At 50.7% G+C, this 19,776-nt stretch overlaps 1 protein-coding gene across 2 annotated transcripts; it reads left to right on the plus strand.

The window, feature by feature from the left end:
• The first annotated feature begins 435 nt into the window (after positions 1 to 435).
• LOC104297949 (SLAIN motif-containing protein-like) lies at positions 436 to 18,063 on the plus strand. Of its 2 annotated transcripts, XM_054169714.1 has the most exons (8): positions 436 to 1,144; positions 6,717 to 6,853; positions 8,335 to 8,484; positions 13,329 to 13,469; positions 14,587 to 14,904; positions 15,692 to 15,829; positions 15,956 to 16,256; positions 17,351 to 18,063. In XM_054169714.1, the coding sequence occupies exons 1-8, from the start codon at positions 453 to 455 to the stop codon at positions 17,406 to 17,408; spliced, it is 1,935 nt and encodes a 644-aa protein (XP_054025689.1). In that variant the 5' UTR covers positions 436 to 452; the 3' UTR covers positions 17,409 to 18,063. The 2 variants fall into 2 exon arrangements, with proteins under 2 accessions (XP_054025689.1, XP_054025691.1); XM_054169716.1 differs by lacking the exon at positions 8,335 to 8,484.
• The last annotated feature ends 1,713 nt before the right edge of the window (positions 18,064 to 19,776 follow it).

Here is a 19,776-nt window from a genome sequence, read left to right on the forward strand (position 1 = left end):
CAATCTGGCTTTGAACACCTCCGGAGAGGGGGCATCCACAACCTCCCTGGGCAACCTGTTCCAGGGTGTCACCAGATCTTAGAGGTCTTTTCCAAACACAAACACTTCTGTGCTTTCTCTGCTGGACAGCTGAGGAAAGACTCCGACACAGGACCAAGTCTCTCTTTTCATCTTAGAGGCAACAGGGGGGGAACAAGGAGAAGAGCCTGCAAAACACACTCAAAAATTGGGACTCAACAACTTCATAGATTCACAGAATGGTTTGGGTTGTAAGGGGCCTTGAAGATCATCTACTTCCAACCCCCTGCCATGGACAGGGACACCTTCCACTAGCCCACGTTGCTCAAAGCTTCATCCAGCCCGGCCTTGAGCACCTCCAGGGAGGGATTCTGTGGTCTTTGTGGAGCCTTGATTTCTTCTTTATCCCTTGCAGGGAAGCTGTTGTGTTCTGGATGATGGTGGTGCCTGGAAATGCTCCAGTCATCCAACAGGATCATGTTCTGGAGCCCAATTTAGGACGAGACTCCACAGAGGATTCTGCCATGGGCCCTGAGACAGAGACGGCAGCCGGGGAGGTCACCCCGGAGCTGGAGGAAGTGCGGAAGCTGCGGGAGCTGGTGAGGAGGTTGGAAATAGAGAACCAACACCCAAGAACCAAGGGTAGCAGGAATGTGCTCGGGACAAATGTGCAGGGGGAGATCCATACTGGTGTGGACAACCATGAGACTGCTCTGAATGGGATGGAAATTAATAACAGCATCAATGCCATCACGGAGAAACGAGAGCTGCAGATCATGGCAGATCTGCACAGCCAGTTGAGCAAGATGAGGAAGGAGGATGGAGAGAACAACTGCCTAAAAAGAGACATGGATGAGCCAACCCAACACACCAGTGCCCCCCAGGAATTGCCTTCTACCCAGTGCAAGGTGGATGAGAACATCAAGTGTTCCTTGCGTGTGGATACAAGTAACGGCCCAGAGCTGCTGGGCAGCTTGGGCACTGCAGGTGTGGATCCCTTGGCTCATATAACTGAACAAAAGCCCAGTGAGAAATGTGGAGATGGGGAAGGGCTTTCCAGTCGTGCAGAGCTGGATGAAGTGAAGGTGCTAGAACTTGAAAGCTGCCATGAAGACGACGACAGCTGGTATGTACCTCCAAACTTCAGTGATTTACAGGGCTTGCCTTGCTGCCCTGGGGAGGTTCTGTGGATAGCTGGGCAATATTTAAGAGTATGAAGTGATTTCCATGCAGTGCCTTTGATTTTTGGCAGCAAGAATGCAGCTTAATTCCAAGGTTTCTGGTTTTTTTTCTGATGCTGCTGTAGCAAGCAGCAAAAGCTTCCTTTCCCTGTTTATTGATGTTTAACACAGGCAGGTGAAGCGGTCGGGGATTGTTTAAGCTTTGTACACCACTGGCAAAGCCTGGATTTAAATGAGGACTCTGTAAAACACAGACATTAGACCCTCAGGAATTTGTGGGTAGGAGCCATTTCCACTTCCCTCAGTGTTTTTTCACTGCAATTAACTGGTTTCTTTTGTTTAGAGGCACAAACTAAAACAGTTCAAAGCTGTAACCCTTCACTGACCCTACCTTGGAGGACTCCACTCCACCTGCAGCCCTGTTTAGAACCTGTTTTATACATCAGCAGCCTAATTAAACTTATCCTTACACAGATAATTAAAGCTGGAGGGTAATTCCAACTTATGCCATAGCTGGGACTTTTTTTTACCTGAAGTTGTTAATTTTCAGGGCTTTTTGTTTGGATTGCCTCAGGGGTCTGCCAGTTGTGTTTCAAGCTGGAGCAGCTGGAGATCAACCTGGCAGAGCTGCAGGGTGGTGGCTGACTAATAAAATCTTAAAACACCCAAAATTCATCAGCTGTCCTAAGTGTGAGGGTAAACTTCTGTTAGGGGAGTGGAGCCTAGGAACATGATCAGACAGTGATGGGATGGTTTGGGTTGGAAGGGACCTTCAAGACCACCTAGTTCCATTAGACTAGCTTGCTGCAGCCTGACCTTGAACACCTCCAGGAGTAACAATGTCATCTTTGGTCTATATTCAAGCATGATTGTTCTATTTTTTTGCAAGCTTTCTTTAAACCCTAATACTGGTTCTAACTTGATCACTGAAGCTCTAGCTAAACAGAATTTAGAGCAGATTGCATGAACAACAAAAAAAAAGTAACAAAACAAACCATAAATAGATAAGGGAGTGTATTTTATTGATTGCAGCACTAACCCACTCCTGTCCTGGGCTCATCCTCAGCAGTGTAGGCAGCAGGCTGAGGGAGGGGATTCTGCCTCTCTGCTCCACTCTGCTGAGGCCCCACCTGCAGTGCTGGGGCCAGCTCTGGAGTCCTCAGCACAGCAGAGACAGGGACCTGTTGGGGCAGGGCCAAAGGAGGTCACAGTAATGATGGGAGGGGTGGAAGCCCTCTGCTTTGAGGCCAGGTTGAGAGAGTTGGGATTGTTCAGTGTGGAGAAGAGAAGGCTTCAGGGAGACCGTCTGGTGGCCTTTCATCACTTAAAGGAGCCTCAGGTTGCTGCAGGGTAGGTTTAGGTTGGACATGAGGAACAATTTCTTCTCCAAAAGGGCTGTCAAGGCCTGGCCCAGGCTGCCCAGAGCAGTGGTGGAGTCCCCATCCCTGGAGGGGTTATGGAGTTGTGGTGCTGAAGGACATGGTTTAGTGGTGACCTGGCAGTGCTGGGCTATAGGGTTGGGGTGCATGATCTTAAAGGTTACTTCTGTGATTCTTTAAAGCAGCTTTTTCCTTTCAAAATTAAACCAAGCTAAAGAGCAGCACTTCAAGAAGCTTATATAACAGTGGTGTTGGGGAGATGTTGTGCAAGTTGTGTTAACAGCAACTACCTTTGATCATGCTGTTTCATCAGATTTGTTTCCCTTTTATCAAACTAAACTTGTAAAACAAGATGCTTGTATCATTGGCTTCTGGTTCTGGAGCTCTTCAGCTGAGCTGGAAGTGCAGAATGAATAATGGATGTGCAGTGGAGGGATGTGCTGTGTACATCTGCACTTCTATATGTACCAGAGAAGTGCCAGCCTGGGATTGTTGCTCACTCCCCTGAATTCTCTCCATAAGCCCATCTCACCTGCTGTCCAGGCAGGTATTCCTTCAGTCACAGAATCCCAGCATGGTGGGGTTGGAAGGGAGCTCTGGAGATCATCCAGTCCAGCCCCTCTGCTAAAGCAGGGTCACCCACAGCAGCTTGCCCAGGATCACAATGACCAGCTGGGTTTGCAAGCTCTCCAGAGAAGGAGACTCCACAACCTCTCTGGGCAGCCTGCTCCAGGCTCTTACCACTCTGTGTCAAACATTTCTCACTTCTCTGCAGTCTGAATCTCCCTCTTTCAGCTTAAACCATCACCCCTTGTCCTGTCACAACAGGCCCTGCTCAAAAGTCTGTCCCCAGCTTTCTGCTTGGCCCCTTGAAGTCCTGAAAGGCCACCTGATGATCTCCCTAGAGCCTTCTCCAGGCTGAACAAGCCCAACTCTCTCAGCCTGGCTTCACAGCAGAGGGCTTCCAGCCCTCCCATCATTGCTATGGCCTCCTCTGGATGTGCTCCAGCCAGTCCATGTCCTTTCTGTTGTGGTGCTATGCTTACTCCCCATCACTTCCCAGTAGGATGGAAATCTCTGGTTAAATCTACCCTTTGGGTTTTTAGCGCTTGGACTGAAGTGGTGACAGCCAAGCCACTGCCTGAGGAGGGTGAGGACAGAAGCACCGAGGAGAAGTGCAGAGAGTTTGTTTCTGTTCTCTGCAGGTGCAAATGAAGTCCCAGTTTCTGTTGAAGTTTCTGCTTTAATTTGGCTTGAACTTGCAGAGCTTCCTGTGCAGCTGCCCCTGGCTTCAGCCAGACTGGCATGAGCTGGGGTTTTGCTTTTCCAAACAAGGATGCAATGGCTGAGCCCCCATGAAGCATGAGGTGCTTTAGGAGCTGTAACTCTGTCTTCCTCTAGTGCCTGCCACCTTTTTGAGTTCCCTTGCTGAAGTAGCTCCTCAAAATTGTCAATATCCTCAGGCCCAGGCCACTGTAAGGCAGCTTTGCTGTACTGTGATGTTCAGCACCACGCTTAACTTGGTTAGTTTGTTGAGTCAGTTTGATGGACTGACAACACAAGCAGAAGTATTCTTCTGGCCATAATATTAAGGATTGAAAGTCACCTTTTCCCAGAGGTTGCCCCCCAGCCAGTGTCACCAAGGGCACAAGAGCTGGACTGACACACAGGTGGCTGAGCTTTGTTCTGAAGGAGGGGGTGTGAACAGCTGAACTCGCTCTGCTCTGGTTAAGAATGGGCAGAATTGTCTCTTTGATGTATGCTTGATTTGTCAGGCTAGCTAAATCCAGTAAGCACTGGGAAAATGCACCTGGGCACAGCAACAGGCATGGAAACATCTGCCAAAGCTTTTGGGGTTCCTGAAGAAGCCTCATCTTGAGTTTTGGTCCTCCAGCTCAGCAGGTTGTGTGGGAGGCAGGCTTAACTGGAGAAGGTTTTGCTCTGAGCATTTCACCAGATGCCAAGTGACAACTTGGAAGTTCTTTAGACAGTTGCAACATTCAGAAAGTAAATATTTGGGCATAGTCTCAATCTGAGATTCTGCTGGTTGCTGGTCACTCTTGAATTGGGAAGCCCAGAACTGCAGTAGTGGCTTCACTTAGGGCAGAGGTGCAGGAGAACCTTCCTCAACCTGAACTAAGGAGCCATAGCTTTTGGGTTTTTTTGAAGGAAAACATCTGGAGTCCTGTGTCCAGTTCTGGACAGTTCTCCCCAGTTCAACAGAAGCAGGGAAACACTGGAGAGTAGAACTCCAGCAGAACCTCAGAGTGAGACTATGCCCCAGAGTTAACCCAGCTAAACTTCAGGGCTGTTTGCTCCTCACTGGTGAGCAGTTTGCTTTCTCCCTGTGGTTCACTCCCAGGGCTGTTTGCAGAGAGGCCAGTACAGAAGAGAACAAGATACACTTGAAATCATGTTATCTTGTTTGTCCTTCTTGGGCACTCCCCATGAATAGGAATTAGGTTGTGGTTTTCTTTGCCTCCAGTTGATACTTCTCCTGCAGTGAGTTATGTTCAGCACTTTGTCAGATGTTCCCCTGCTGGTCCTTCGGTGCTCTGCCAGTTCATAGAATCATGGAATGGTTTGGGATGGAAGGGAGCTTCAAGATCATCCAGTTCCAACACCCCCTGCAGTGTGCAGGGACACCTTCCACAAGACCAGGTTGCTCAAGACCTCATCCAGCCTGGTCTTGAACACCTCCAGGAAGGGAACACTGTGTGGGCAACCTGTTCCAATAGTTGGTCAGCTAGTTTTCCTGCTCAGACTTGGGAAGGGAGGATTTTGACTTGGATGTAAGATGAACTGATTCAAACTCCAACCCCTTCTGAACCTTGGAGTGTTCTGATGAGAGGGGAAAGTTGCTTATCAGTGCTCTGCAAAATGGACTTAGCTTGAGTTTTGTGGAATTGTGAGACCATCTCTTTGCCAACAGACTTCTCAGCTGGAAAATCAGGCTCCTCTGGTAGACTACTGAGGACTTCAACACCCTTGGACACTCTGCTCCATGTGGAAATGGTTGCAGCAGTCCCACAAATGTTAGCATTTTCATCTAGGACCATCCTTGGAAGAAACAGGATTAGAAGCACAGAAAGGAGCTGGGTAGAGCAACTCCTTCCTGAAGCAGAGCAGGATTTTTCCCCTTAACCTAGAATAGGTGAAGAACAGCATGACCTGCCCTGAGGAGGCTCTTGGCCTCTTTTTTGTTTGATGGTTTTCTTGCTCCTTTTTAGGTCTGAGCTGTAAAATAAACCCAGAGAGAGTCAGAGCACTTTTGCTTTCTCTGCTTTATTGGTGCTGAGTGGTTGTAATGCTCAGCTGCCCGTGCAGGAGAGCAGCCAGACGTGCTGGTGGGCCTTCCAGATAGAGAGCATTCAGCGATGGCTGGAAAGCTGCCTGGCACAAAAACACCTGGGGCTGCTGGTTGACAGCTGGCTGAACATGAGCCAGCAGCATGCTCAGGTGGCCAAGAAGGCCACCAGCATCCTGGCCTGCATCAGCAACAGTGTGGCCAGCAGGACCAGGGCATGGATTTGCCCACTGAACTGGGCACTGATGAGGCCACACCTTGAATCCTGGGGTCAGTTGTGGGCCCCTCACTCCAAGGAAAATACTGAGGTGCTGGAGCAGGTCCAGAGAAGGGCAGCAAAGCTGGTGAAGGGTCTGGAGAAGAGAGGAGCAGCTGAGGCACCTAGGGTGGTTCAGCCTGGAGTAAAGGTGGCTGAAGGGGAGACCTTCTGACTCTCTGCAACTCTCTGAAAGATTGGAGCCAGGTGGGGGTTGGTCTCTTCTCCCTAGTATCAGGTGATAGAATGAGAGGAAATTGTGCCATGGGAGGTTTAGGTTGAGCATGTGGAACAATTTCCTTCCTGCCAGAGTGGTCAGGCACTGGACCAGGCTGCCCAGGGAGGTGCTGGAGTCCCCATCCCTGGAGGTGTTCCAGAAGTGTGTGGCCATGGCCTTTGGGGATGTGGTGTAATGGCTATGGCAGTGTTAGGTTGAAGGTTGAACTCGCCGATCTTGGAGGCCTTTTCCAGGCAAAACAATGCTATGATTCTGTTGCTTACTGTTGTGGAAATGGTACATCAGTGGCAGGATGCTTCAAGTTTTATTTTCCCTGTCTCCTTTCAACCCTTCCCAGGCTCTATGTGTCCCCAAGGAAACCTGTTGTAGATCCCAAACCAGACTCACCTTTGAAATGGTGCCGACAGGTGTTGGATAATCCCAGTCCTGAGACAGAAGCAGCCTGCAGGACCCTTCTGAACAGACTGGATCAAGGTATGTAAACCACAGGCATTCCTCCTTCTTCTAGTCATGCTTTATCTCCTTGATTGAGAAGCACTAAAGCCCAGGGATTGTGGAGCTTGTGGTGGCTGTAGTGAGGAATAGCTCCAGAGATAACCCTTCAGCTATTGTGCTTTTGGTGCCTGTTTGTGCAAACCACGTTTGTTATGGTACAAAACCTCCCTGCTTTTGGTTAACCTTGGGGCTATCTCAGCTGCTGAAGGTAAGACCATTCTGTGAAGCTCCCAATCACAAGGAGCAGGCAAAACAAACCTAGCTCTCTGGGTTTTGTAAGACACAGACAGAGGAAATTATTTCAGGGTGTTGTTTTTGTAGCTTTTGTCACTTGGAAGGGTTCAGAGAGCAGCTCAGCAGCCCCTTGATGCACAGATCATTGAGTGAGTCACATCCTTAGAGTTGTAGCTGCTAATTTCCAATATTAGTCAGCATGGATGCACACAGTGGTGCTGCCTGGTTTCTTCTTGGTTGTTTCACCACTTCTGTGTGAGTCTCTGTGCTGGAAAGTACTTCAGAAGGGTTGCTTTCCAGCTTAATTTGCTCTCCTGTTTGATGCTGGTTTGATTGCATCATTTCAAATGTGAAATAACACATGGAATGATCCAAGGGTGGAAGCCCTCTGCTGTGAGGCCAGGCTTGGGAGTGTTGGGCTCATTCAACATGCTGAAGAGTAGGCTCCAGGGCAGCCTTATGGTAGCCTTTCAGGACTTCAAAGGGACCTACAGGAAAGCTGGGGACAGATTTTTGAGCAGGGCCTGTTGTGATAGGACAAGGGGTGATGGTTTGAAGTCAAAGAGGGAAGCTCAGACTGCAGAGAAGGGAGACATGTTCGACCTTGAGGGTGGCTCAGGCTGCCCAGAGAGGTGGGAGATGTCCCGTGCCTGGAACCGTTGTAGGTCAGGTTGTTTGTGGCTCTGAGCAACCTGCTCTGCTTGCAGATGTCCATGCTGACTGCAGGGGGGTTGGAATGGATGATGTTTAAGGGTCCCTTCAATCCAAACCAGTCTGGGATTCTATGATTGTTGGACCTGTTCCTACAACTAACATGCCACCAGGACAGCAACCATTCCATGATTCTCCATGTGAACATAAAGTCCAGTGGAGCTCTTCACACTGAGCATGGGTGTAGAAGTGACAGGTATTTAGGAAGCCACCCAGCCTGAAGGCCAGCATAGGAACTTCCAGAAGTGTGCAGCTTCTTGGAGCCACATTTCTCAGCACTCATTCTTGGAATGCCTCAGAAGTGCCAACACAAGTTGAAGAGGTTGAGGCAGCGAGGGGACAGGTGCTGCCTTGTGTGCTTTATCTCAGAGCTGACCCCGCCAAGATGTGCTCGCTGAAGTACATCTGTGACAGCATGTTCAGCCTCATTTGTTCTGCTGCCTTGCTTTAACTTGTGGTTATTTTTAAGGGTAATTTGATAACCTTTCTGGCTTTTTTTGTATTTTTCCTTCTAGCCAGTAGATGGAAAAACCTGTATTGCAGCCCGCTGGCCTCTCCAAGCGCACATAACTTGAGTACAGAGCCAGGCTCCTCTAGCAATGCACTAAACTCTCCAGGCCATCTCAAATCGACTAACAAAGCACTACTAACCTGTGGCAGCTCAGGTATGGTCTGGCAGCAGAGCAGGGCAAACCTGGGGGCTTTAAAATGCAAGGAGTTAAGGCTAAAAGGGTTGTCCAGAAAGCTGGTCGAAACTCCATCCCTGAGTGCATTCCCAGTCAGGTTGGTTGGAGCTCTGAGCAACCTGCTCTAATTGCAGATGGCCCTGCTGACTGTGGGGGGATTGGAATAGATGGGCTTTAAAATTCTCTTTCAAGCCAAACCATCTCATGATTCTCTGATCTTTAACCATTTGACCTTTAAAATTCCCTTTCAACCCAAACCATTCCACGATTCTCTGATCTTCAACCATTTGACCTTTAAAGGGCCCTTCAGGCCAAACTATCATTTTATGATTCTGATGGGCACAAGGAAAATTTGTCAAGGGATGCAAATCTTTCCTCTTTTAGTTCACTCATTGATTGCCCCAGGTTTCATCTGTTACCTGAGAGAAAAACCTCCTTGCATTGTAAATGCCCTGTAGTTATCTCATGGGGTTGGGTTTATAGCTCTTATCAACTGTACTCATTTTTAAGTGACTTAAAATAGAAACCAGCCATTGGGGTGAAGAAAATACTGCTCTGGGTTAATGCTGTCATGTGTAGGTGTTAACTTCATCAAGCTACATGGATTCACTCTGGCTGGTTGGAAAGTTTGTGGAGTTTTGTTTGAAAACATCAGTGTAGGCAGCAGGAAGAAGCCTTCCGCTTGAAGATAGAATCTGTGGCCTCCAGGATAAGCTTCTGATGGGCCAAGTGGGCAGCTGCACACATCATCACCAGGGCTTTCCCTCAGACCTCCTTGTGTCTGGAGTAAAACTTCCTCCCCTCACAAGCAACTTACACACAATTGTTACTGAAGAGCTCTGTGTGTAGGGAGGATGATGACGGCCTCAAGTTTGCTCCTGTGTCCAAGCTGCAGCCAAAGTGTCCCTGTTGCTCTTCCAGGAGCTTTCTGTGTCCTCACTGCACTTCACACTCAGTCCCCCAGCACAAACTCTTTGCCTCTTGGCTTCATCCAAGGATCCTGCCTTGATTTGTTTGGGGTTTGTGGAAGCTGCTGCATCCTAATCTGCACGTTTGATTAACATGATTAGCATGATTAACAGCTTCTGGCTTGAAACTCGTTATTGAATTAACCTTTTTTGGCTGTTTTTAATCAAAAATGGAAAAAAAAAAAAAAAAAGAAAGAAAAAGGTTTGCCTGTGGTTGTTTTCCCAGCTGCAGGTAGCTGCTGTAAATAGGAATTAACAGCTGTGGTTTGCAAGCAGAGGGATGTATGGAGGTGGTTTTTGCTGGTGTCAAGGTTCAGGGCTGGGCTGGCCACCAGATGAGTGTCAGATGCTCTCCATGAAACCCTCTGCTTCCCAAAGGGAAGAAAAAAGGATGGAATGAGAGAGACTGATGGGATGGGAAAGAAACTAAACCAGCTGGGATGGAAAGAAGAATAATCCCATGAAATAGAGACAGACCCAAACCAACATGAAACCTAACCCTTGATGGCAATGATGTCACCATTGGCACCACTGGTGCTGGGGGCAGGCGCTGGGCAAGTCCCAGGCTGGACTCAGCAGCAGATGGGAACCAGATTCAGGAGCTGGATTCTGGAACTGGGATTCAGGAACACAGGGATCAAGGATGGAAGGCAGAAGGGGCAGAGTCCTCCTGGGACCCTGGTCAGTGAAGAAGAGGCTTGGCCCTGGTGATCCCTCAGCTGTCTCCTGAAGATGCCCTCCATAGGATGCAATCCCTTGTTGGGCACTTGAGGGTCACCTGTCCTGTCTGCTCCTCCCCACTGGTGCCACCTCTACCTTCCTGCCCTCCAAGGTGGGCACAAGATGTGTCAGTGCCCTTGGTGTGGCCAGGAGCAAGGCCAAGGCAGAGCCTTTCTGCAGCCTAGCCCTTGGCAGGAATTCTGCCCACCAGCTTCTCCCTGCTAGAAGCAGCCCCTGGCTGTGCAAACCTGCCCTGAACTTCAGAAGGTGCCTCACTGAGCAGAGCCTGAGCTGGGAAGCCTCATCCTGACCAGATTCAGCTCTGCTCTGGCTCAGAGCAGGACAGTTGTGTAAATGCTAACGTGAGTTTAAAGCTCAGCATCAGCTTGAGTGACTCAGATTTGATTTTATTTCTGAGGAAAATGGAGCTTCCCCAACATTCAAGTGAGAACCAACAGTGAATTCCTTTCAAGACTAAGCAGAAAAGCTGCTTACAACCCCTAGATGTGGCCTGGTATGAAGTTTCTCTAATGCAAACCAGCAGCAGCTCCTCTTGCAGTGCTGAGCCACCAGTTTCCACTGATGGGAATGTCCCTTCCTTGGCTGTTTTAACTAAACCTGCAGTTTGAATCCTCAGAACCAAAGTCAACACACACAAGGGGAATTTTGCTTTTAAAGAAGCTGTCTTTGGGGTATAACTGCATCAAGAACCCACAGTTTAGTATTGAAGGTGTTGATTTGCACCAAAAATCCAGCTTTTAGCATTAAATGTGTTAAGTACAGCAGGAGGTCCTTGTTTGTTTGCTGCATCCCACAGGTACAATCCCTGCACTTCACCTTGGCTTGGACTCCTCACCATGTCTTCTCCTGCCACCAGAAGGAAAGAAACAGGCTGATGTTTACAGTCAGGTGGTTAATACTGGAGGTTTTGACTTGGGAGTGACACAGACACCCTCCTCACACCACAGCCATACTTCTGTCGTACTTGTGGCACTACCTTGAAGCTGAGGCACTGTCTTGAGGCTGGAGAGGCTTCATGCCTCTCAAAATGAGAATTTAAGTTTTGATGGTACAAAGCAGCTTGCTCAATGTCCACCTAAGAAATGTCTTTTATTCCTGGTCTTCAAACTGGGGTTTTCCACATCAGCAGTTTGTACTCTTCAGAACAGGCTGGAGAAACAGCATTGGGAAGCTGCTGCTTCTTCCTGCCTGACTAGAGTGAACCATTGCTTGAAAAGGTTCCTCAACAAAGAGGTTTAGATGTTGAGCTGAAGAGAAAAATGTGTATTTCTTGGTGTCATGGATGAGAATTATTTGGTAGGTGCTCTGCCTTCAGGAGCTTTAGGAGCACAGGAGGCCAAACTGCCTGAGTGATGCTGAACCTCACTGCTGGGTGTTGAAGTCCTGCTGTGCCACAGCCTGTGTGGTGCTTCTCATTTCAGTGCTGAGCTCACATTCCTGCTTGAGCAGGGTTTGTGGTGCCTGCTCCAGCTGAAAGTGAGTTCAGTGCTCTTAGGCTCTTCCATATCTATTATTTATCTGATATTTTTTTTCCTGTCCAATAATGGGGTTTAATTATTCATCCTAATGAGTCTAAATCTATAGAGTACTAATTTCATCCTTGTCTTGGAATTGCTTTTACATAACAACATCCTCTCTCCTAAAATAGCTCTGCAAGTTCAATGTTCTTAGGTTTTTGAGGGTTAGTTCTGCCAGGAGCATCTTGTGGTAGTTCAGAACATAAACTTGTGGCTATGGAGAGGTTTTACCTTCATTAATCCTTCTGTGCCCTCAAAAGTTCTTCGTTCTCCACCCCCTTTCCTCCCCCCAATGTTTCTAGTGATGTGGGCTGGGGTTTATTTTGGGGTTGGGTTATTTTTACTACAAAGCAGTGTGATAGTTATAAAATGGGGGAAGAAGATGGAGGATGCTCAGTGTTCCTCCATCCTTTGAGATCTCAAAGATCACACCTCGACACAAAAGTCATGGTAGGAAGATGCTCTTATTGCTGCCTGTATCTGCTGGCCACCCACAGATGGAGATAAGCTAGGTGCTGCTTTGTGCATGAGCAGTCAGCCCAGATGTAGGGAAGAGCACCAAAGGTGGCAGTGATCCCACTTTCCTGTGCAGCTCATGACAAAGCTCCCACTTTGCAGGACAAGTGACAGGAGGCCCCCAGAGTTAGGTGGCTTGTTCTCATCTCCCTCTTTCGGTGGCAAGTAGAACTTCTCTTACACCATGGAGAATATTGACTTGATTGACCTTCACAGTGAGGGTGATGAGACACTGGAACAGGCTGCCCAGGGAAGCTGTGGATGCCCCCTCCCTGAAGGTCTTCAGAGCCAGGTTGCATGAGGCCTTGAGCAACCTGGGCTAGTGAAAGATATCCCTGTCCATGGCAGGGGGATTTGAACTAGATAGTCTTGAAGGTCCCTTCCAAGCCAAACCTTTCTGTGAACAGGACTTTAAAAGCACCAACAGGTAAATTTTGCCCTTGATGGTGATGTTTTTCTTATTAGTCCTCACAAGGACAGTTCTTTGTTTCTCTGCCTGATGTCTGACTTGTAGAAAATTCTCCCAGCATGCTTTTTATGACCTGCTGGATGAAAAAGCTTCTTTCCTCACAAGAGATTTTTGGTTTATGATGAGAAAGGGGAAAAAACAAAAGGTTAAAGCTCAGGGAGGAGGCAGTGAAGTGTCCATTCTGCTTTGCACAGCAGATTGCACAACTGATTTCTGTGCTCTGAAAGCCATTTGAATCCTCTTACTCCTCACCAACACCCTGCCAAGCACGAGGTGTGACTTTGCTGCTTAAAATCTAGACCCATCAAAGTCTCTCTCTGGCCTCTGTTCCTGATGGAAACAATGACCCAGCAGCCCTTTATACCTCCTGGACAGAAATCCATCATTTACTTTCCCTGGACAATTTGCCTCCTGGAAGCTGCAGGTTTGGAGGAGAACCTCAAAACGGACTTGAGGACACTCTGAGGGTTGTGTTCTCCAGTTGTGGCTAACTTCTTAATTGCTTTTAGCAACCATAGCTCAGCTGCAGTGATTTGGGGAATAAATGCTCTGTGGTCACTCCTGGTTTGTGTGTGGTAGCCTGAAGGTTCTCTCTCTTTCTCTCTCTTGAAGGTTACCTGAGCATGCATTCAGCATTGAGCTCCCAGTCATCAGTGGACAGCGAGCTGAGCACATCTGATGACTCCATCTCCATGGGCTACAAGCTGCAGGACCTGACAGATGTCCAGGTTATGGCACGTCTTCAGGAAGAAAGTATGTGACCTCCTTGGTGTGACAGAAATGGGGTGGATTCCACCTCCCCTTCCCCTCTCCCCACAAGGAGAGAATTTGAAACATTTGTGCTTTGCAGCTCAAAAACTTACAGACCAAAGTCAGTGAATAACCCTCTCAAGGTGACACCTTGAGACCAGAGGATAGGCTTTGTTAAATGGTGAGACCTCTGGAGATCATCCAGTCCAACCCCCTGCTAAAGCAGGGGCACACACAGCAGCTTGCCCAGGATTACAGTGGCCAGCTGGGTTAGGAAGCTCTCCATAACCTCTCTGGGCAGCCTGCTCCAGGGCTTCAGCACCCTCACACTGAATAAGTTTCTCTTCCTGTTCAGATGGAACCTCCTGGGTTCTACTTTGTGCCCATTGCCCCTTGTCCTGTCCCTGAGCACCACTGAGGAGTCTGGCCCCATCCTCTTGGCCCCACCCTTTAGATATTGACCACCTCTGTGCCAGACCATAGTTGGTTTCCAACGTATCCTGAAGTGTTGGGGCATAAAACTGCAACAAAAAGGACATGGACCAGTTGGAGCATGTCCAGAGGAGGCCACAGCAATGATGGGAGGGCTGGAAGCCCTCTGCTGTGAGGCCAGGCTGGGAGAGTTAGGGGTTGTACAGCCTGGAGAAGAGAAGGCTCCTGGGAGATCTTCAGGTGGCCTTTCAGGACTTCAAGGGGCCAAGCAGAAAGCTGAGGATCACAATCACTGCACTGTGTGTGTGATGTAAGGAACAATTAACTGTTTGCTCTAAAGAGTAGTGCCATGGGTGACACTGCTCCAGTTTAGAGACTCCATGTGCTGTGTCTCTAGCAGAGTCTCCTTCCAAGGTGAAATGAACCACTGATGATTTGCCCAGAGAGGCTGTGGATGCCCCCTCCCTGGAGGTCTTCAAGGCCAGGTCGGATGAGGCCTTGAGCAACCAAGTCTGGTTGAGAGCCATCCCTGCCTATGGTAGGAAGGTTGAAGTAGATGATCTCCAGATCCATCTGTTCTATGATGAGAAGATAAATTGAACCAGAAGCTTCTCTTCTAGCTGTGCTGCAGCTGGGTAAGGAATTGACTTGGAAGCCTGGTGACCTCGAGCTGTGTTGTCTTCTGCAGGCCTGCGCCAGGACTGTGCCTCCAGCTCCGCGTCGGTCTCGCGGCGCAGCTCCAGTGCCTCCCTCCACTCCCTGCGCAGAGGCACCTACAGTGACCAGGAGTTTGACACCTACAGCCTGGAGGATGAGGATGACTACGACTGCTCCCTGTCCTACCGCAGTGCCCACCGCTACTCGCCGTCCCCGCTCAGCTCGCCCCGCTGCCAGTCCCCTTCCTCCGCCACAGACTACGGCAGGTCCTCCTCATCCCGCATCCGACCCCCCAGGAGATCCCTCCAGAGCCCCATGCAGGACCGCCTCAAGTATGCCAACAGCGAAGGTGAGATGCTGGGGGTCTTGGGGAGCTCCCTGGGGGCTGTGGTAGCAACCAGTGGAAAGGGTTTTGTTTTGGTAGCATAGAATGGTTTGAGTGGGAAGGGATCTTCAAGATCATCTAGTTCCAACCCCTCTGCCATGGGCAGGGACACCTCCCACTAGACCACAAAATCACAGGATGTTGGAGGTTGGAAGGGACCTCTGAAGATCATTGAGTCCAACTCCCTGCCAAAGCAGGATCACCTAAGGCAAGTCACACAGGAACACATCCCAATGGGTCTTGGAAGTCTCCAGAGATGGAGACTCCATAGACTCTCTGGGCAACCTGTTCCAGTGCTCCATCACCTTTAAAGAAGTGCCTCCTTGTGTTAAAATGGAACTTATGGTCAAGTTTCTATCCATTACCTGTTGTCCTGTCACTGGGTCCACTGGGAAGAGTCTGGCTCCACCCTCTTTCCTCCCACCCTTCACAGTTCATGGTGTAGTGGTGACTTAGTAGTGCTGGATTCATGGTTGGACAGTAAGGGTGATGAGACATGGGAACAAGTTGTCCAGGGAGGCTGTGGATGCCCTTTGCCTGGGTGTGTTCAAGGCCAGGCTGGATGGGGCCTTGAGCAGCTTGCTCTAGTGGAAGGTGTCCCTGCTTCTGGTGGGGGTATTGGAACTAGATGATCTTGAAGGTCCCTTCCAACCCAAACCAATCTATGAGGCCTTTTCCAACCCAAAGAATGCCATGGTTCCATGCTGCTGTGGTAGCAGCACCCTCAGACAGAGGTTGCTCTTGGTTGCAGAGGAGATGCGCCACAGCATGCCCAACCTGGCCAGGACCAGCCTGCGAGCCTTGGAGTCCGTGCGGAGCAGCCGCAGCTTGGAGTCCGACCTGCAGGTGCCCAACAGCCGAATTCCGAGAACCCAGCAGCGGTCAGCAGGTCAGTGCCAGGTCTGCTGCGCCCACCCTTGGGCTGCGTAGCCCCCCTGCCAGAGCCCGAGCCGTCGACGTCCGGTACCGCGGAGCGTCGCCAACCGGGTGGTGGTTTTGTCTCCTCCGCCTGCAGGTCTGGCTCCCGGTAAGCTCAGGTATTCCTCCGGCGCTGGGCAGCCCCCGCTGACGGTGCGCCAAGCCATGAAGGCAGGGTCCTGCCCGAACTCTCTGCTGACCCCACGGCAACCCGTGAAGGCCTGCGGCTACGCCGCTCCCGCCGCTGGAGTTCGCAAGGCACAGGCACCTTCCCTCGGCGCCGGCTCCTCCAGGAGCACCACCGTGGGCACTGGGGCAAAAACCACCCCTGTGAAAGCTCGTGCGTCCCTGGGAGGAGCGGCGGTGCCCAGGAGCAAGCCGACGCCACCCTCCAGGAGGTGAGTCTGAGCCTTGGAGCTCCACAGACCTCCATGTCTGCTTTTATTGCAGAGATTCGTCACGTCCATCCCCTGTTTTGAAGTGCAAGGGAGTCTGGAGTCGGGTCAGACGGACCGACTGACTTCAGATAGAACCACAGAATGCTTTAGGCTGGAAGGGCTGGACCTTTAAAGCTCAGCTACTCCACCTCACCTGGGCGTGAGGAAGGAATTCTTTTCTATGAGGGTGGTGGAACACTGGAGCAGGTGGGGGGTGGAACCATTGCAGGTCAGGTTGCTTTGGGCTCTGAGCAACCTGCTCTAGTGGCAGATGTCCCTGCCCATGGCAGGGGGGTTGGAGCTAGATGATCCTTGTGGTCCCTTCCAACCCTGACAGATACTATGATACTATGTCCCTGCTGCCTGCAGTGGGCTGGTCCACTTTAAAGGTCCCTTCAACCCAATCCAGCATGGGATTCTCTGACCTTCAACTAGCCCCATTTGATCTGATTGTCTTGAGGCACCTGCTCTGCCTGTCAGGTGTGGTGAATCCACCACCAAACTGCCAAGAGAAGGGCAACAAAGTTGGTGAAGGGTCTGGAGAGCAGGTCTGGTGAGGAGCAGCTGAGGGAACTGGGGTTGTTCAGCCTGGAGAAAAGGAGGCCCAGGGGAGACCTTCTGGCTCTCTACAACTCCCTGAAAGGAGGTTGGGACCAGGTGGGGGTTGGTCTCCTCTCTCAAGGAACAAGTGACAGGACAAGACTTGAAAAAGTTGCTTCAGGGGAGATTTAGGTTGGACATTAGAAGAGGCTTCTTCACTAGAAGGGTTCTCAGATGCTGGAACAGGCTTCTAAGGGAGGTGGTTGAATCCCTATCCCCAGAGGTGTTTCAAAGAGGCAGAGCTGTGGTGCTGAGGGACATGGTTTAGCCCCAGCCTTGGGGCTGAGAATATTTGGACAGGATGATTTAGAGGCCTTTGCCAACCAAAATCTTTCTCTATGACATTGCCCAAAGCTGAGTGTTGCAGCCCCATGTCATCTAACCCCTTCTGTTCACACCAGCTCATTACTGAGGCTTGTAGCTCTTGGTGACAGATCTTTTATCCCCCACCACAGGTTTCTTCAGTCAGCTCAGCCCACCGAGGATGACTCCTGGAAGGAGGGGTGCTACTGACACCCCAGACCCCGCCCTGAAGCAGGACCCAGCTGGCTGGGCACAGGAACATTAGCTGAGATGCAAACTCAAGAGCCCATCACACCACAGACCAATGTACATAGTCCCTCTCCTCTTGACCACCACCTGTCCCCACCTTCTGCTTGTCTGCCAAGAGCCCAACCTCACTGTGGTGGAACAGGCACCTGTGCTGCCACCGCTCAGAACCTCACTGAGATACAGGTCTTCACATGGAGACTGGAAATAGCCTTACTCCACACAAACCTCTGCTTGCAGCCCTTCACAAGCTTGGTCCCAAACCACACTGAGAAGGCTGCAGGTTCTCCTTGTGCCAGGTCCCAAAACCATGCCTGTATGGCTGCAGGTTGTCAAAGCTGCAGGTTCTCCTCCTTGTGCCTGGTCCCAAAACACTGAGAAGGCTGCAGCTTGTCAAGGCTGCAGCTTCTCCATGTGCCTGGTCCCACAACCATGCTGGGAAAGGTGCATGTTCTCCATGTGCCTGGTCCCACAACCATGCTGGGAAAGCTGCAGGTTCTCCTCCTCGTGCCAGGTCCCACAACACTCTGAGGAAGCTGCAGGTTCTCCTCCTCGTGCCAGGTCCCACAACACTCTGAGGAAGCTGCAGGGTCTCCTCCTCGTGCCAGGTCCCACAACCATGCTGAGGAAGCTGCAGGGTCTCCTCCTCGTGCCAGGTCCCACAACGCTCTGAGGAAGCTGCAGGGTCTCCTCCTCGTGCCAGGTCCCACAACGCTCTGAGGAAGCTGCAGGGTCTCCTCCTCGTGCCAGGTCCCACAACGCTCTGAGGAAGCTGCAGGGTCTCCTCCTCGTGCCAGGTCCCACAACCATGCTGAGGAAGCTGCAGGGTCTCCTCCTCGTGCCAGGTCCCACAACGCTCTGAGGAAGCTGCAGGGTCTCCTCCTCGTGCCAGGTCCCACAACGCTCTGAGGAAGCTGCAGGGTCTCCTCGTGCCAGGTCCCACACCCATGCTGAGAAGGCTGCAGGTTCTGCTCCTTGTGCCTGGCAGCAGCGTGGTGCCATGGCCAGGCCATGTGGCACACGTGTGGCAGCCTGAGGAGAGCAGGCCCAGGGCTAGCTGGTAGAAGGTAACGTTTTACTCTTAACCTTTGTCTGAAACTCGACCGGTTTGGGTTTGTTGGTTTGGTTTTTTTAACTCCTGTACAGAATCTCCTCTCTGCCACTTTTTATTGTCTGTCCTAGGAGCTGGATTTTTCTCTCTGTGGTGCCCCTGAAGCTGTGTGGTGTGGGAAGGAGCAGTACACAATATTTGTGTGGGTCTGGGGGTGGCCAGGGGTGGGGTCGAGTCGAAAAGCTGCTCTTTGGCAGCATCTTCACCCTTCAGGTGAGGAACTTCAACACTGCTTCAAGGAGACCTTTGAAGTGCTCCCCACCCCTGACTGATTGGCCTTGAAGTGTTTCCCTTCCACCTCTTCCAGCCCTCAACTGCCACCCCTCGATGATTTTTTTCTTTTTTGTAGAAGACTTTTCTACTCTTGGGCTCTGAGGGCTTCCAGCAACCTTCTCCTCAACCAGTGCTGGATGCTCTGAGCTCAGGAGGGAACTGATGCACTGACAGTGATGTCCTCCCTGCCACCCCTGTGATTTTGATAGTGTAGATTAATAAAATGTTATGGTGCTGAACTCCAGCTGCTTGATTCAAACTGTGGTTCTGGGCCAGCAAGCAGGCATCTCACAACAGGTCCAGCCCCACTGAGGTCCCCTTCTGCACTGCAGGGCTCCAGAGGAAGGTCCTTAGGGGGCAAGTACAGATTTTGCCATGAATCCCCTCTGAGTCTACCTTTGAATCCCTTTGTATTTACCTTTACTCACCTTGGTGATGAGAGTGAGGTGGGATAAAGTGAATTCACAACACTCAGGCCATGGCTTCTCTAAGAGAGCTCCCTGAAGAGAAGACAGTAAGGAAACACATGCAGGAAGGACACTGCAGGATGCTCCACAGCTGAGAAGGTGGCGGGAGGAAGGAGACAAAGGACCAAGTGATCATGAGTTGCTGGTTTAGATCCCTACAGGGAGGGAGGTGAGACCCTGGAGCAAGTTGCCCAGGGAGGTTGTGGATGCCTCCTCCCTGGAGCTGTTCAAGGCCAGGTGGGATGAGGCCTTGAGCAGCCTGCTGTAGTGGGAGGTGTCGCTGCCCATGGCAGAGGGGTTGGAACGGGATGATTTTGCAGGTCCCTTCCAAGCCAAACCATGGCATGGATCATTCACCTCTGTTCCTGAGCAGTGACGCCACCTAGCGGTGATGCCACCACAGGGCTGACCGCGGTCTGTCACCACGGACCGAGGCAGGGATTGCTCCCCTGGACTGGGCACTGGTGAGGGCACACCTTGA

Source organism: Dryobates pubescens, chromosome 18 (genome assembly GCF_014839835.1).
Source record: "Dryobates pubescens isolate bDryPub1 chromosome 18, bDryPub1.pri, whole genome shotgun sequence".
NCBI classification, from domain to species: Eukaryota; Metazoa; Chordata; class Aves; order Piciformes; family Picidae; genus Dryobates; species Dryobates pubescens.

Coding starts and splice junctions, on each gene's coding strand:
- LOC104297949 (XM_054169714.1), top strand. CDS start 453: ATGATGGTGGTGCCTGGAAATGCTCCAGTCATCCAACAGGATCATGTT. Junction 13,470..14,586: donor GGCACGTCTTCAGGAAGAAA/GTATGTGACCTC, acceptor TGTCTTCTGCAG/GCCTGCGCCAGGACTGTGCC. Junction 16,257..17,350: donor CCGACGCCACCCTCCAGGAG/GTGAGTCTGAGC, acceptor CCCCCACCACAG/GTTTCTTCAGTCAGCTCAGC.